The 17,728-nt window shown below is 37.4% G+C and overlaps 1 protein-coding gene across 4 annotated transcripts in view; it reads right to left on the bottom strand.

Moving 5' to 3' along the window:
* The window catches only part of FSIP1 (fibrous sheath interacting protein 1), an 83,390-nt gene that overhangs the window by 43,397 nt on the left and 22,265 nt on the right, over positions 1 to 17,728 (bottom strand). For all 4 annotated transcript variants that reach the window (XM_065636574.1, XM_065636573.1, XM_065636571.1 and 1 more), the window contains one exon: positions 14,619 to 14,756. In XM_065636574.1, the coding sequence (XP_065492646.1) occupies positions 14,619 to 14,756 (138 nt within the window). The remainder of the gene's footprint in view (positions 1 to 14,618; positions 14,757 to 17,728) is intronic.

A 17,728-nucleotide genomic window follows, 5' to 3' on the forward strand; every position in this document is an offset into this window, starting at 1 on the left:
ACTCTACGTGTATTATTCATAAAGAGTTTGATTAATATATGCATAATTATTATTTCCAGTCTTTCTCCACAAATCAGCCCATACTCTCTACATTCTATACAAGACTTACTTTTGCCATTTCTTGAATTCATCTAATTCAAGGTTATTATTATTTAACTTCGAGTTAAAGACACATCTTTCTGAGAGAGTACCCTGAATCCATAATCGCGCTGTTCTTGAAACTCCTCATACAAACATAGGCCACAATGCCTTCCCTTATATACAGTACCAGAAAGGTCACTGTTCTTTTGCTGCTTTGTTACACTAAAAATTCTTTACTGCTTATTTCTATCACTTTGAAGTTACTTTCGTCATTACTGCTTTCTAGCTGTGTCCCTAAAAATACTAGTAATAAAAATACTTGTCCTTATTTCCATTGGATTTTATTTCCCCAATCAATAGTACAAGATATTGCATATGAGTGACAATTCTAGCAATAAATTACTTTCCTGATTATACAGGTATAGTTGTTAAATAGATGATAAGTCAAGAAACTTTTAAAGTGTGCTATATTTATATGCAAACTTTCTTATCCTAATATATGAATCTTTGGCTTTTATTACAAAGAGCACTAACTGCAAAAGTCTACATTGGCAAGACCTTCTCTAATAAAAAGATTCTATGAAACTGAGAAAGTAATACACACAGCTTTAACAAAAATGGTGAAGTCCTGTGGACCGCACCTCATGAAACAGGAGCTTCCAGCACTCTCTTAAATAAGCTTCTATTGCCGTTAAGCCTCTAGCAGAGGACAGGCACAAAATATTTGTTTCCTGGAGAAGGAAGGCTCCCTGCTGAGAGACACCGCATGCCCTTGAGATTTGTTTGAAGGAAAGCTTTGATTTACAGAAAGAAAAGCAGCTAGGAAGAAAAAAGGTCTGCTGCAACCACATGTTCATGTTTGTATAAGCAGTTATCCAGTTTCAATCTTTTTCTCCATGAACACTACAGAAGGTGAAACCTTTCAGAACATTTAAATATCCATCTTAGCAACAAATGTTTAGTGTTCAATACATATATATACCACAGTACAATTACACTGCTTTGCAACAAGGCATTAGAGAAGATTTCACTTAGAAGAAAAGGGTACACCCTCTAACCAAACACAGAAAGACTATATGACTAAGGCAGAAAAGACTACATGACCAAGATATGAACAACTGGATCCCACCAGAAAGGGAGCCCCTGGCATGTCAAAGTGAAGACAACCAGAAGAAGAATGTGGAGGTGCTCTAAAAAAAGGGCAGTCACTGAGGGCATACAAATGAAGATTCTTAGTACGGAGGTGTAATTTGACTGCTTTTTGCATTTTGGAAAATGAATTGACTACATTATTCAGTTTACTCTTTAAATTATATTTAAAAAAAAAAAAAACCTAACTGTGAAGATATAGTGCAAGTACTCTTGAAGCTGTAATTTTAAAGTATAGGACTTCTTCTACAGAAATAACTCAAACCTGTTCTCTCCTAAACATAATTTGCAGAGTACAAAAATAAGAGTGGGTCATATTAAAAAGCAGAGGAAAACATTTCTTAGAGAGTCCAGTCAGTATCTTCAGTCATCCGCTGCCAATTTATTATAATGGGCTTCTTTTTTAGGTACTACCTGAATAGGTGAAACTAAAGGTAACACATCAGTTAGTAAGCATATCTCCATACATAAGTACTCAAGAAGTGAAAACCTGTAAAGAATGATCACTATCATGCAGTAATTATGCACCAATGTACATTTTTCAATATTTGTAAACAGAACAGTGCCAAAATGAAGTGATAATTGGGGGGGAAGGAGAAATCAAAACCAAAACTAAATCAGACAGCAGAAAAGAGCCAAAGAGAAGAACCTACAACCCGGCTTCTTTCGGAATCGGAGAGGACTGTGTGAAAGATGAGGATTTATCACAAAGTATGTGGCCATGGCTCATAGGTACACACGATCAGTTTGTGTGATGACAATTACACTTGCCGTTCATAGCTGTGAAAGTACATGCCTAGAAAGTGATTTCTAAGTTTCAATTTCCCCTTTCTATGAGAGACTTCAATGGCAAGGATATAGGCACATATGAAGAGAAACTGTTCACCACCGCCCTGAAGCAAAGCACTAGGAAAAACAAAAGTTATGGTGTTAGAAACCATTACTTTAGATCAACGATGAGACTGTCATCTGCCAAAAGGAAGTTCCTAGTTTCCACACAATAATCTGCTTATGCATTTTGCATGAGAGAATCAAACTCTGTACAAGCAGTGTTCAGAATGTTATCTCCTTTTCTTCCAGAGAAGCATTGTGCCCATCAGTGACACAGAAAAATATTGTCCTTCTAATTTATGCTGGTTTGGCCTGAATTTTGTGTTCCTGGATGAATATCTTAATTTCACCACTGGAGAGATTATGTCCTTCCTCCTCTCAAACTTGCAAAAACATTATACAGTGGTTAGGTTGCTCTCTCATATGAAGGAAAATGGAGATGAAGCTACTGAAATGAAATTGTTGAGGTTGAAGAAAATCGGGGAGTACTCTAAGATGGATGTTAACACCCTAGGTTGTGTTTCTGAAAGAAAAATCGGCATAATCTTGATCGTGACAGGTAACATGCTTTGTATTTATGGCTGCTTGGGTGTACTGGCATGCTTTGAGAGTGTTTAGCAAACAGAGCCCATAGACAAAGGAATGCTCAGTCTGGGAAGGAAAAATACAGACTTAGGCATGAGACAGGCCACGAGATGCCCAACTCTGCCAAACTGGCAACCCGTATGAATAGTCAGTAGTAGAATGTTAGCTATCTATGTACTTTTTTCATCAAAAGTTTATACACCCTTAGCTCTTCAGATTCCTAATGGAGTAGAATATTTTAAGCAAAGATTTTCTGGAAAAGGGATATCCTAACTTCCTAGGGATTTTTGATACTGGCCTGCACTGTGCAGCATAACTAAAAAATACACTCTGTAATCAGACTGAGGGAACTGGGGCTGTTCAGCCTGGAGAAAAGAAGGCTGAGGGGAGACCTTCTCACTCCCTACAACTACCTGAAAGGAGGTTGTAGCCTGGAGGGCATCAGTCTCTTCTCCCAAGTAACAGGTGATAGGACATGGCCTCAGGTTGCACCAGGGGATGTTCAGATGGGATATTAGGAAACATTTGTTCACGGAAGGGGTTGTCAGGCACTGGGACAGGCTGCCCAGGGAAGTGGTAGGGTCACCATTCCTGGAGGTGTTTAAAAGACATGTAGATGAGGGTCTTAGGAACATGGTTTAGTGATAGCATTAGGTTAACAGTTGGACTCAATGATCTTGAGGGTCTTTTCCAATCAAGATGATTCTATGATTCAGGCCATGATAGCCTACTCTTAATCTCCGCTCTCCATTAGATTTATGCACTGGCCTTAAGGGACTGGTAAAGGATGAGCAAGCCTAGCTGATCACTCCTTGGCTCTCCAGTTGATGAACCAGCTTATGGATGGGAATAAAGGAGTCTCGCTTAGTGCGATATTGCTACTAGTGCACTGCTGTGGTAGCAATCGGCACCTGTTCTTTGACCTGGAACCCCACAACAGAAGGGCTCTCCGAGACACCAGGTAGGGTCAGCAGCTGTTTAGTTTCCGCCCTCTCCAAGTCTGCTATACCAAAAGCCCACTAATACCCTTTTGGGTCCTTGAAATACTCTCTCCTGGGGTATAGTCTATGTCAAAGATGCACAGAGCCTCTGGGCCAGTCACAGTGTGGTGCTTTTGCCACTCATTCCCAGTTTGGCTCACCTGGGCCTCCAACGAGGTCAGCTGTTGGGATGCCCCATCACTCCAGAAACACAGACGGGTTTTGCCTCGTTATAGCTTGATGGCATTAGGGTACACTCTGCACTGGTGTCAACTAGAGCCTTGGACTCCTGGGCATCTGATGTGCCAGGCCGCAAAATCCACACAGTCCAATAAACCCAGTTATCCCTCTCCTTCACGTGGCTGGAGGCAGGGCCCCTCTAGGCCTGATCGTAGTATTTGTTACTTCTTGCAAACACGAATCAGAAATTCTTTCCATAGGATGAGATAGAAGATCAGCCCTTCTACTTCACCTGGGGAACTGCCTGCTGGAATCTGGAGTGACATTTTTCCTGGAAGAAACCCCTTTTGTAATTGTTTTTCCTTGCAACTCACATACCTGTGCCCCTAAGGTCGAGGTAGATTTTCCATCCCACTTCCTCATGTCCTCTCCGCGATCAAACAGGTAAAACCACAGGGTGGACCGTGGTGCGTACCCACTATATCCTCTCTCTTGAGCAGAGGAACACTTACACCTAATAGCTGAGATATTGGTCCATATAGGCGGGGAGTTGTGTGTATCCTCTTTGAGTTGCTGGACCTCCCAGGACAGTTTCTCCTCATCTGAGAAGCAGGCCAATAGGGAAGAAGATAGACTTTCTTTGTATTGCCGGAGTTGTCCAGCCAATTCATCCACGATTTTTCCCTCTCCATCTTTCCAGAACATTAATGCCAATGAGCTGGCATACAATGATGATGTGCTTTGTACATGCTTCCACCACATGAGTCATGTGCACTTAACTACATCTGGATCTTTGGATACCTGCTCGTTGTTCTGGTCATCATAGAATCATTTTGGCAGGAAAAGACTTTTAAGATCATCAAGTCCAACCGTTAAATAAACAGTGATCATATATCACCTCCAGCATAGCTAATTCCCTCAGGTACTGGACACATCTCTCCACAGTGGTCCACTTGCCTGGGTGATAGGTAACATCTTCCTGGAAGGGGTATCCTTCCTTCATACCTGACAGTAATCAACTCCAGACGCTGAGGACTTGTGCACCTTTTCCAATCACTTTGTCAATGCCCCCTTCCCTGGAAAAGTATCCCAGCTGCTTGGCTTCCCTGCCTTCCAATTCCAGACTATTGGCCCCATTATCCCAGCATCAGAACAGCCAGGTGACAATGTGTTCACCTGGACAATGGCCAAAATCTTTTTGCATACCTCACAGTTCATTCAGTGATAGTGTTTCAATAACAAATCAAGGTCAGTGTTTTAATTACAAATCTCCCAGGCAAAACATCGTTAATCACTGCAGAGCACAGCAAACTGCAAAAGCCAAAACCAATCTTTAACATGTACAACAGAGACATGAACATGGTGCAGATCAGATAAACTATTACTGAGAACAAATGAATCAATATCGTGGCCCACAATTGTTAACAGATACAAACCCCAGAATGCACTCTAGTTAATCTGTTGTTATCTCAAACCCATTGAGCCCCACGTTGGGCACCAAAAAGGACTGTCATTGTTTAGCCCAGGCAGCAACTAAGTACCATGCAGCTGCTCAATCACTCTTCTCCCCAATAGTGGGATGGGGAGGCAAATCGAAAAGGAAAAAAAAAAAAAAAGTAAAACTCATGGGTTAAGATAAAGACAATTTAATACGACAGCAAAAAGACACATCCTGCTAGGACAGAATCACAGAATGGTTGGGGTTGGAAGGGACCTCTGGAGATCATCTAGTCCAACCCACCTGCCAAGGCAGGTTCACCTAGAAGAGATCGCACAGGACATTTTAGATGTTTTTAGCTTAGAAGCCCCATGTGGCTGTCAAACAGTTCGATGTAGTTTACAAGAGTATCAGCACCCTGAGCATCTGCTACATGCTTTACATCCTTTGCTTTTAGAGACGCTGTTTGATTACCCATCCAGCCTGGCCTAACAAGTTAAAGTGTTTCAATAAAAGATTAAAGCTTTACTATCCAGTTTGTACATTCAGACATACAGACTCACATGTATAAGATAAATTTACAGCCAAAAAATTTCTAGGTTGATATTTATCACAGACTCTAAATTACACAACCACCAACCCTAAGATGGAAAGATGCACTTACATGCTATTTATCGAAAGATCAATATGTTAATACTCACCACAAAGGATAAATTACACCTAAGAACATTTTGCAGAAGGTTTCATCCACAGCAGCCCTATTTTTTTCTTCTCTTATTTTGAACGTACCATCTTAGGGCAAAGTAGAAACATAGCCTTCCCCTACACCACTTGCAGAGAAACAGAGGCTTTTTCCCAACTATTTCTCTTTAGTACACAGAGTGAAAGCAGGCCAACAAAAATAAGGTTTCTTTCCTACAAAGATTAAAGAACAGTGCTAACTGGCAGCAACGAATGAGGAACTCCTAGGTTTGCCACTAGAGATGTGCAACAACAAATAAACACCTCCTTGTCTCAAAAGGACATGAATACTTCAATGATGAAAACTTTACGCTGTGGACACCTGTACTAACCAGAGGAATTGTTAATCTTTATTTTAATATCACTGCAGCTACAAACCATAGTCATTGCATTGGACTGCGATGATAGATGTTGTACAAACATACGAAGAGAAAGGAGAAAAGAAAATCCCAAACAAACCTGTTAAGTACAGGGTTTTTCAAAAAGATGGACCCAATTTGAAATCACTGTATCTCTGCAGCCACAAACTGTCCATGAATGAAACTCTTAGCACTTGAAAGGACAGGGCACGCTCATACTGTCCACCCTCTGGCATCCCTTACTGGGAGTGTGCGTTCCAGCAGCTAAGTATTGCTCTGTATATCTGTATAGCTTTGTATATTTTATGATATTCACATTATTATTCACTCTTCTTTTATTATTACTCTATTTAATCTGTTTCCATTTCAACCCACGTGTCTTTCCTCCTTTTCCCTCTGGGGAAGGAAGGGTGACAGAAAGCAGCTGGCTACTGTTTAGCTGCCATCCAACAATCAGTTTTTATAAATTCTGTCATCGTCTACGATGAAACACATTTCCAGTAAGAATCTACTTGGTGTCAAATGCCATTTACAAACAAAGACAATTAAGTAGTGCAGTTACAGTTAAATTTAAATAATATTAGAGACACAAAATGAAAGGAGATCGAATAGTGACTATAAATAGCACTACGTGAATTTAGAGATAGGTGAGTAGTCAAAAACGGTTTGTTTGTTATTTTAAGATGGCAAACACCGTAGTAGAGTAAAAAAGTTGAGAAGCTCAACTCTACAGAAGAAAATGAGAGCGTATGCAAGACACAGTGAAAGAGAGTGGGAACAAATATAGTGGTTAGAAGAACAAAAAAAAAAAAAACACAAAAAAACAAAAAAACAAAAAAACAAAGGCTTCCTTTGTTCAAAATTAGCTGAGAGAAGAAGGGAGATGTTTCTCAGTTTTCTCTTACGATTTCTCATACACAGTATCAATGTAGTTCTACTTAATTGGCTCCAGTAACTACATAAATATTATCTTAGTAATTTTCCATATAAACTAGAAGCACCATCAAGATTTTAACTGATTAATATTTTCACATAATTTGGTATTAAAAATTTAACATTTATACAAAAATATTTAATTCTATTAAGTCTCAATGCAATTTACAATTTTCAAATTATTTATTATAAATACTTTTAGCAGCTGCTTCATTCTTGTCAACAGTACTGTGAAAAAAAAAAAATCAATAAATAGGATATTTATTTTAACCATGAGTGAATTATTTAAATTTTATCAGTCTGTTATTAATCTTATTGCTCTCTCCACATGTCTAGTAGCTGTTAAAGGAAGAAAATAAGGTTCTGACACTAATATTTTCTCCCAGGTGGAAATGCTACCACATTTCATTCTGAAACCATTTTGTACAATCACATAATGAGAACAAATTCTTGTAAAAGTTGAATAAAAAAGATCTGTTTGAAGTTTGGCAACAACTTGGCAAGCAACTTTAGGACCTGGTAGATAATTTCTGAAAGAATAATGTAGAAAGTGGTACACCTCAACTTCATTTAGATAGACTGTCCTTTTTCCCTTTATTTGGTGCAATGAAATGTGTTATAAAAATGTTTTATTAAACAAGTCCTACTTTTATGGACAAGCATATGCTTATTCAGAAGCCAGCCACTACACGATATTATGTGAATTGAAATAAAGATGTTTGTTATTAATATGCTAGTGCACAGTATGTCAGAAGAATGTAGAAGGACCACCACTGCACAGTGTAGTCAAAAAATATGGCTATGTTCCTGTGTTCAAAAGTATTAGCAATTAATTTCTGCAGAAACTGTAATGAAAACCGTATTACAGAATTGCCTAGTTGACAAATTACTCTCCAAATATATGGTAGGACTTTATCTTGCCCTCTTCTTCCCTTTAAAGGCAAAGAAAGAAATTATGGTAGAAGTCAGGAACAAATTGTTCTCCTTTTCTGGAAGCTGCCTAATAGAGACTGAGGATCAGCTGCATTGAATTCAATCAGGTTCAGAGAAAAAACTAGAATAATGTAAAACAACAACCCCCCTCATCATCCTGATGCAGAGTAAACTATGAAATGGTTTGTGACAATTTCTCCAGCACTAAACAGCAATTATTTTTATCCTGAGGTTTCCTTCTCCACAGATATACATTATCTTATTCAAGAGTATAAGAATCATGTCTTTTGGAGTAAGCTCCTACAGGCAACCAAAGCACTTGACAGCATAGATATATTTACTATTTTTGCTCTGCATCATCCACACCAATTGCACATCTTCCTGCAAAGTTCAGGTACTCAGATAACAGAATATGTGTATTTCATATTATGTGATAAAAAAAAAAATCTCAATAGTTAACAATCACATACTGTGCTTGGCCACTAGATTGCATAAGCTTGTGAAAAAATAATTCCTAGAGATGTATGAACATCTGATGATAAATTTAAATTTAAGACTAGACAAACAAGATTTAGTTTGTGTTTTAAAAGTACTTACTGCAAGTAAGCAGATTTTTTTATTTTTTAAAGTAGGTATCAGTATCCATCTCAGTCACGCTAAGAGCTAACAATATTTATACCTGTGTGTGTATACACACAATTATATGCATATATATCCAGTATGCATTTTAAATATTTTTGAATGTATATATTTAACCAAAACCCCCAAACAAGCATCTGTGGCTAGATTCTGGCTGCAAAGAATCAGCTTCCAGTGCAAGACATTTTAAATAAAGACACATATAGCCAAAGGTGAAACTATCTTACTTAACAGCTTGCTTGGATGGGCATTTAAACCTACTGTCTGCCATGAAGAAATTCAACACATCGGACTTGCTACTGGATTATCACAAATGGCCAACTAGTAGAAACCACAATTGAAAAATAACTACATTTATTATTCTTTCTATATAAAATTCTTTTCATTAATGCTCAGCAACACGCATTTGGCAGCTGAACATTTTTTTTGAAGCAGCAGTTAACAATGCAATTCACAAAACAAAGATAAGCTCAATGGTTTCCAGGAAACTGAAAGATGAAGGAATGTGGAGAGAGTCAGCCATGGTTTCAAATGAAGAACAAGTGAACTAAGGTCAAACTAAAACCTAAAAGAAATTCAGCAAGGTCCCAGAAACCACAGTACAGATACATTTCTGTTGGACCGAAAATTCACAATGCATACAATACATTCTTTAGTATATTAATTCACTGGGGACCATTTTTTTAAATAAAGGAGGAACTCAGATTCCAAAGCCCATAGTTTCGTTACTTCAAGCATAATACTTCACAGACTTTCTGGTTTTAATATTGATTGTAAAGTATGTTAAAGTCTTATCTTCCAGCTTTGTTTTGTGTGCTCAGTTCCAGATTTATCTGAAACCATGAAGTCTCACAGCATACATGAGGTAAAGTGTAGTGGAGAATTCCATAAATGTTATCTTTCAGAAGCTTGCAACTACTAAATAGCCTGTTCCAGAAATATGATGAATGTATTCCTCCTCCTTAAAGAGAAGGTCAGAGTAAAGCTACCATTATACAAATCTATTTGAAGAATTCATTTTGCAGTAGCGGAAGAAATACAGCATTCTACCATACACGAAACTATTAATGAAGTAGCCTTTACACCTATTGCAAGTTACTCCCTAACACACAGAGCTAAATTCTGCTTAGTTAAGCTATCCATAATTTCCACCTACAAAACCTAAACAAACAAAGGAAACAAAAACAAGAAAATATTTTATCTGAGTGACTTTTTTAAAGTACATTTTTAAAAGTCGTCTCTCAGATATTTTTAAAATATTATCTTTTAAAATTATAAAGTCCAGTATAACCATGCATTCAGAAATAACATTCCTAACTGCTGACAAAACACCTCCTCTACTCAGAGCAGAGAATTTATTTCCAATTTTATTCAGCAAATTCCATTTGTTTAGGAATGAGTAACGGAGAAACTTAAATGGAACGTTAATTTTAAAGAGACAATTTAATTAGCTAACCTAGAAAAATAACGGAACATTAAAAGCTGCACACCTGGAATCTTGCCAAAAGTGAGAGGCAAACTCTCACAACCTGTATTTTATACCACAGAAATGACAACGTTTTCACCAGTAATAATGTCCACTAGAACCACGGCTAGGCATTCTCCCTCTGACATACAGCGAAGAGTGCCACCTACTGAATAACACACGGTATTTCCAGATACCATTAAATTATTCTGGAAACATGCCATCTACGTACTCCCCTCCTCAACCCAAGAATTCAGTTTAGGCTTTTCACCACACAGTTTCCTGGCAGTTTTGCTGCTAACACTGTTACAGAACTGATGGTCAAAATGTTACTTTGGTATAGAAACAAGGCACCCAAGCCACACTGTATGAGAGTTATCTGATTTATAGACATTCCCACACCAAATAAGAAAAATTTATACAATTATGTATGTTGCATCAGAAGGAGATATGGTGTTTTTTCCTATCTTCTCTACTAATAACTGTGTTTTCCAGAAATAAGGTTAGACGGTATCAGGCACATGAAAACATTTATTTTTAAAAGCAGTATTTTCTGAAGTCCGTTTTTTGTTCACACACACACAAAAAATATATTTCTATATATTTTACTTTACTGTTAGAAGGAAAAACCTACTTTCATTCAGAGTTCTATACTTCTTCATTTACACTGGCAACCAAAGTATCTCACAGAGAACCTAATACACAGATATTTCACATCCATAGTCTGTGACCTCAGTGTCATGCTACAGAGCAGCAACTGATAAGAAGACACAGTATGTCCTCCTGAAGAAGTCTTACCAGGTGCTGCCTGGCTCACAGCAATGCCAGTCTGGCCATGAGTTTACACATTGGTATAGGTGACATATTCTACGTTTATCAACACTGTAAATTAACCTTACAGTCAATTGATTTAGAGTTCGAAATGCACACAGTCTAGCCAAAGAAAAAATGTGTGGTATGTTGCAAGCGTCTGCATGCAATGTGATACCAAATAATACTGTTATAACCCAACCAAGACTTGGAACTGACCCATTTATATACAAAATATTTCAGTGAGTCAGCAGCCCACTGCATTTCCCAGGCCTGCTGTAGACATCATACAGTTCCCAGACGCATTTCCTCAGATTGTGTTTGCTTCATGAACAAGGTCAGTAGTGACAAAAAGTGATATAAGGGTCAATGACTAGGAAAAGATGACAGTACACAGACTTATTTTATCTGTTTACCCATTAACCTATTCAATATACTGAAGTCCACAGAATTCCTCAATTTATTGGTCTCCTATATTTTAACTGTTTACTAAAATAGAGCAGTGTATCAAAATGAAGTTCTATTATTATTTTGGTACTGTGAACTGATAAGAGCTAAATATGCTGCCTTACTGTAGTCACACACACACAAAAGTGAACAGCCTCTAAAAAAATCACTCTTTCTCTGTCTGAAGTCTGTGTTCCCACACTCCCTAGATTCTCCCTGAATTCTCCACATTGGCTGTGCGGTTCCAGCACTGCCAGTGTAAGCCCTGCATATGAAGATTGCGGCTGAAGTTTTTGCAGCTGTAGCGACAGTGCTGTAACTGAAATTATGCCACTGCAGTTATGCTGCTATCTGAATCACAAAGCTTTTGATCTGCACTGAAGATCCCTTTTTGAGGGCGATAAAAGATACCTGGAACAGTGTTTGTCCTAACTCTGATTGCTGCAGAAGGTAAGCCTGTTGCTGAATAAAGACGTCCACAAGCCAAAGGTAGACTACATGGATTTTTGGTCTGACACAAACTCATATATTTTTGTTTTTATGACTACATGAAAAACACTCAAATCACTTACAAGAAACAAATTTCTACAATGCACAGCCATGAAAAAACACTATTTTCCCTTCGGTGTAGTAATAAGGAAAGATTACCACCTGAGAAATGTATAAAAATTCTTGAATCTTTTCCTTGTAGAATCAAAAAAAGATCATCAGGCCGGGGAGGGGGAGCGTCAGGAGGTCTCTAGTCCAACCTCTTGTTCAAAGCAGGGTCAGCTATGAGACCAGATTAAATGCCTCATGGCTTCGTCCAGATAGGCCTCCAAAATTTTCAGGAATGGAGATTTCACAGCACCTCCAGGCAACCTGCTTCCCATTCTCAATTACCCTCAGAGGTTAGTTGTTTGTTTTCTTTAAATCCAGTTGGAATCTTCCTGTTTCAATTTATTAATATTGTCTCTTTCTCTCCCACTATGTAACTCAGTAGAGATATGACCGCTCCATCTTCTCTGTAATGCATTCTCTGCAATTGGAAAGGTACTCTTAGGTCCCCCTGAGCCATCTCTTCTCCAGGTTAGACAAACCAAGTCTCCTCAGCCTCACAGGTTAAGTGCTTTAGCCCCAAATCATCTCAGTGGGCCCCTGCTGAACTTGCTCACGTGTATCATCTTTCTTTACTGGGGAGCCCAAAACTGGGTGCAATACTCTAGACACAGTCTAATGAGTGCCAGGTAAAGGGGAGTAATTAATTCTCTTAATGTACTGGCTATGCGCATGTTGATACAGCCAAGTATGCTGTTAACCCTTTCATCACTGTGGGGCACACTGCTGGCTCACGCGTAGTCTATTGTCCACAATGATGCCAGGTCCTTTTCAGCAGGGCTGCTCCCTGGCCAGCCCGGCTCCACCTTGCACTGTTAGAGGGGGTTATTCCTCTAATGCAGAGCTCCGCATTTGTCCTTAATTAATTTCATCCAGTTCTTGTCAGGCCCCTGCTCCAGCCTAACTCCCAGTGAGTGGCAGCCCTGCCCTCCAGCCTGCAAAGCAGATCTAGTCATTTCAAAGGCAGCAATCAGGTTGGTCAAGCATGACTTACCCTTAAACCCATGCTCACTATTGCCAGTCACCACCTTCTTCATTTACACACCTCTTTTATGCCCATTACCTATACTGATGCCTCTTGCTAATGTACCAAAATACTTGGGTGTTTCCTAGTAAAAATTCAGCTTCGTCAGGTTACCCATGCCAGCACACATCTCATCTCAGTCTCTCATACACTACCGTACTAGTTAGTCTTCTCCACATAGCACATTCTATGGAAAAGCAAAAGCTTTTTCATCTCAAAGCAGAAAACTAACACTAAACAAAGACGTTAAAATCTTTAAAATATGTATATATATCCAGGTTTTAACTGCCCCTGACAGCTCAGTAATGCAGTAATGTTCTTCTGAGTTTTCAGAAGTTTCATTCCTGACTTCACCTGAGCAAGGCAAACCTTCAAAGTTCTGTACAAAGTTATTTTAAAAACAAACAAACAAAACAAAACAAACAAACAAAAAAAAAGCTTTTCTTCCTGTGGTCTTCAGAAAATCTATGAGACATCCAACATAAAAACAAATACCTACATTGGCTTCGAGACCAAATAAATTACAACTGCACCATCTTAGGACTCTCCTTTTTCCCTCTGAATTCCTTTTTAAAACATTTTATATATTTTCTCCTTAATTCTCTTCTGTACAGGCTGCTTTGTAGTTCTTTCAGCACAGATGAAACAGCATGTTTACAATGTATGTTTAAAACTGAGTAAAAAGATTCCTGAAGTCCTTGAGGTTCCCCTGTCCCCATTTTTAGTAATATATTACTTAAGAGAGGCATATAAGTTTTAGGTTGTCAGTCCTGGCTCTATGACTTAGAAATAAACATAATTTCTGCCTACTAAGTAAACAATAAGATCCTTTTGTATTTTGAATTGCCTTTTCCCTACCAACTTTTACTCCAAGTAGTACTAAGGATGAGATGTGATGCACTTATTCTAAAACAGTAACAATTTTTACTACCATTTAACTTATATGCTCCTATTTTAAAGGCCCTTGCACCTCTGAAATTCATGTATTAAATGAAAATGAAGTTACAAAACTATGCTAAATTAATTCAGCAAAACTAAATCACACAATAACATAGTGTATACAACATTCCCAACAGACCAAGTCCTTCAAAGAACACTAAATTATATGAGCCACCAAAAAAAAGCATTTTAGGATGTATTTATATATGATTGTTTATGTATTCCTCTCTTGGGAGGAAAAGTGAAGAATATATTCTTTCACTTTGAAAGACACTATATTAATAGGAAACATGCATTACGACTGAAAAGTATGTTTTCCAGAATAAGAAAAATTATTTGAGACTTCTGTTTGTATAGTTCTTTGGGGATTCCTTTAGGAATTTACACAAGGTTGCTGAATTCCAATTTATTTTAAGATACGTGATATGATAACCTCCAAAGTTTTCAAACTGAGGGGAGAAAAAGACAACAAAAATAAGAGACTTACAGGATTTCTCTCTAGAGATTTCAGCTGATGATCTATTTCTCTCAGACGATTTTGTTGATCACGTTGTTCCCTGTTGTCTCGCAGAACCTTTTCACCTGGAACTGCTTCTAGGCTTCTGTTTGCATAGACCAGAGACTCCTGACAAAAGGAGGAATAGGTAGAAGTTAAACATATGACTTTATATCGCTTCAAAGCCAGATGAGTGTTCTTTGGATTTCTATTAGGAAAACACTGAAATGTTTAGAATAAAGTGACTATTTCGAATTTCTCAAATTTATAATTTTCATTATGCATATTTCAAAATACCATAGCTAAACATCGGGCTGGATTTATTTCAATAAAAGAATTCTTCCCTTTCACATTTTAAGAGGAATTTCTTAGCCTTCAGAGCTAACACTTTAATCTTTAAATTCTACAATAAAAATGCACTGAGAATTGGGGAGACTCAATGAGGGGTTCAAAGCTTGCTCCTATTAATCATATTGGGATCAGAATTAGGCCAGAAGGGAAAGGAAGAACTGAAATGACTGTAGGTTTTGTTTACTAGATATCATGGTAAATTAGAAGTAACTCTCTCTCTGTAAGCTGGAATTAGATGAACAAGCACTAGTAAAGATTTGTGTTATGCATTCTCACAGTCTTCAGTAGCTTTAGATTGGATTCTGAGGTTTGTATCAGTCCTGAATACATTCAGCATTCAATATTACACATAATGATAATTCTTAATGATCGAAACTATCAGTAAAACAGTGAAGTTAAGATGTAATTGGAAAAAACCAGAGCTTTCTCTTGCAAATGAAAGATCCTATAGAAGAACCCAAGGAATCCAAATAATGGTAGAGAAAAAAATGTCAATTCAAACCAAAGGAACATACATCCTTACTTTCAGAAGTACCTCAAGTAATCTTAATAAACACACACAAAGAAAATAATTTCAAGCAGTGTGTCAAACTGGAAAGAAAAACAACCTTTGCAATTTAACATTCAATGGAAAAATTTACAACTACAATATATAAAAAACTGTGAGCATGTGAAAACGACTTTTTCTACACATCAGATAAACCTCTGAGTTCTGACATTTAAACCAAACTATTAGTTGCCTGAAAATAAACTTATTTTAACACAGTATGAATCTTTGAATATATATTTACAATCATCAATACCTGGCAGTACCAAAATGCCAGCAAATTTTCCTGTAACAGAGAGAGATATAAATAGTATCACCTGTTAATGTCTAGAATCCCTCCTAACTGAACTGAAGCTTAATGTGGGCCACCTAAGGCCAAATTCTTAACATTGTCTAAAGCCAGGCTTCTAAATACAGAGAGAGTTTTTTTAATTAAATGTTGATGCCCACTGGCAAGAAATCTGCATAACTGATATCTGTGCAGAATACATTTTAAAAAGTCTTATTTAAACTTGTGTTTATTAATACATGAAATAAAGATATGACCTTTAGATCTGCAATATAAACAGAGAGTTGGCAAAGCACCTCAGAGTATAACAACTGAAACTCCCTCTAGTAAGAGGAATTGCTTTTCTGTAGCTTTGTTCTTCCAGTGATTTTAATACGAGATAAATTGTTCATGGAAGGGCAGGGAGGAAGATGATGGCAGCATATTCCTTCTTCTTCTTTAAAAACAAACAAACAAACAAACAAAAAAACCAAACCAAAACAAACCCCACACACCCACCTATTTCTGCAATTACATTTCTAAATCAAATCTTTTGATCTGTGCATGTATAGAGACAATGACACGTGACCAGTTAGTGCTCAGCATAGATCAGAACTGCAGTTATGGTTTTAAAAAGCAACGTTGCGAATATACCTATATGAATATGCAACTAGTGGTACTGAGAAGTCACTAAATACTATATTATACTCTCCAGTATTTTATTTTGGGGTTTGTATGCATGAACTATGGTTTAATATTTTTATATGAATTCAGCCTTCGATGACGAACAGACCTCAAACTGCAAACAGCATCTATGAAAATATTATTGCAGCAGTACCACCTAGATTTAAAAAGGTGGCAGTGAGAGGAGTCATAAAATTTAAAAAATTACTACCTTCAAATTTTTACTTTCTTTTTCACACACGTTTCTGAAGCAAAGCTTTATGCAGATCTCTGTCCTAGTCTTTCAAATAGTTTCAGGCATACATGTTTTATTTTACAGACAGCTCAGCTGCTGCAAGTACCTATAAGCAACTTCTTCAAACTTTAGCAAAATTATGTGTCATAATTTATTTTTCCTTTTATCACACTCAAAATTATTTTAAGCCTGGTTGTTCTCTAGTAAGACAATAGAGTTCTATCAAAAGCAATTCTTAACTGGGATAAACATAATGACTTTATTCTCCATCATTTTTATTGAATATTGATCCTTGTCATGATACCTAACCAATTCTTATCAGAGTGTATTGGATAAAAGCTGAACTGTGAACATTTACCAGAAAACAAAAGTAAAAAGTACTTGTTTCAAAATCCACAATGCATACAAGTCTATTTAGATGAGATGCTACCTAAAAAAAAAAAAAAAAAAAACAAAAACCCAACCAAGTTACTATTTATTCTCTCTCTGACCAGCACGGTTTTGCACATTTCAATCATATTCCCTCTTGCTCCTTTTTCCAAGCTCTATGTAAGTCACTCCTTGCACAGAAGCCCTTCTACACTTCTGAGCATTCTGCTAACCAGTTCTCTATTTTTTCTGTACTGATGGTGAGATCCAGGGACAACAACTGCGCAATAGCCAAGCAGATGTGTACAGCAGCACAGTGATACTTTCTGTTTCATCCTGCACTCCTGTCATAACTGTTCCCAATACTCTCTCTGATATCTGACCACTGTGGAGCATCATGCTGCTGCTTTCACAGTAGTTCTTGCATTTTCATTTCTCTCATCCATGAATAGACTTTTCCCCACTTTTTGATTTTTTAATATTTTTCTCAAAATGTTATTAAATAAATGCAGGAAGTATTATATCATGGAAAACATTTCACTGTTGATGTTTTAAATGCTTCAAAACATTTTATGTTTTAATTATATAGCACGTGCATGTAGTGGAAGTCCATTTCAGATTAAAGATCTAAAAATCTTTAAGATGAC

Source organism: Caloenas nicobarica, chromosome 5 (assembly GCF_036013445.1).
Source record: "Caloenas nicobarica isolate bCalNic1 chromosome 5, bCalNic1.hap1, whole genome shotgun sequence".
NCBI lineage: Eukaryota > Metazoa > Chordata > Aves > Columbiformes > Columbidae > Caloenas > Caloenas nicobarica.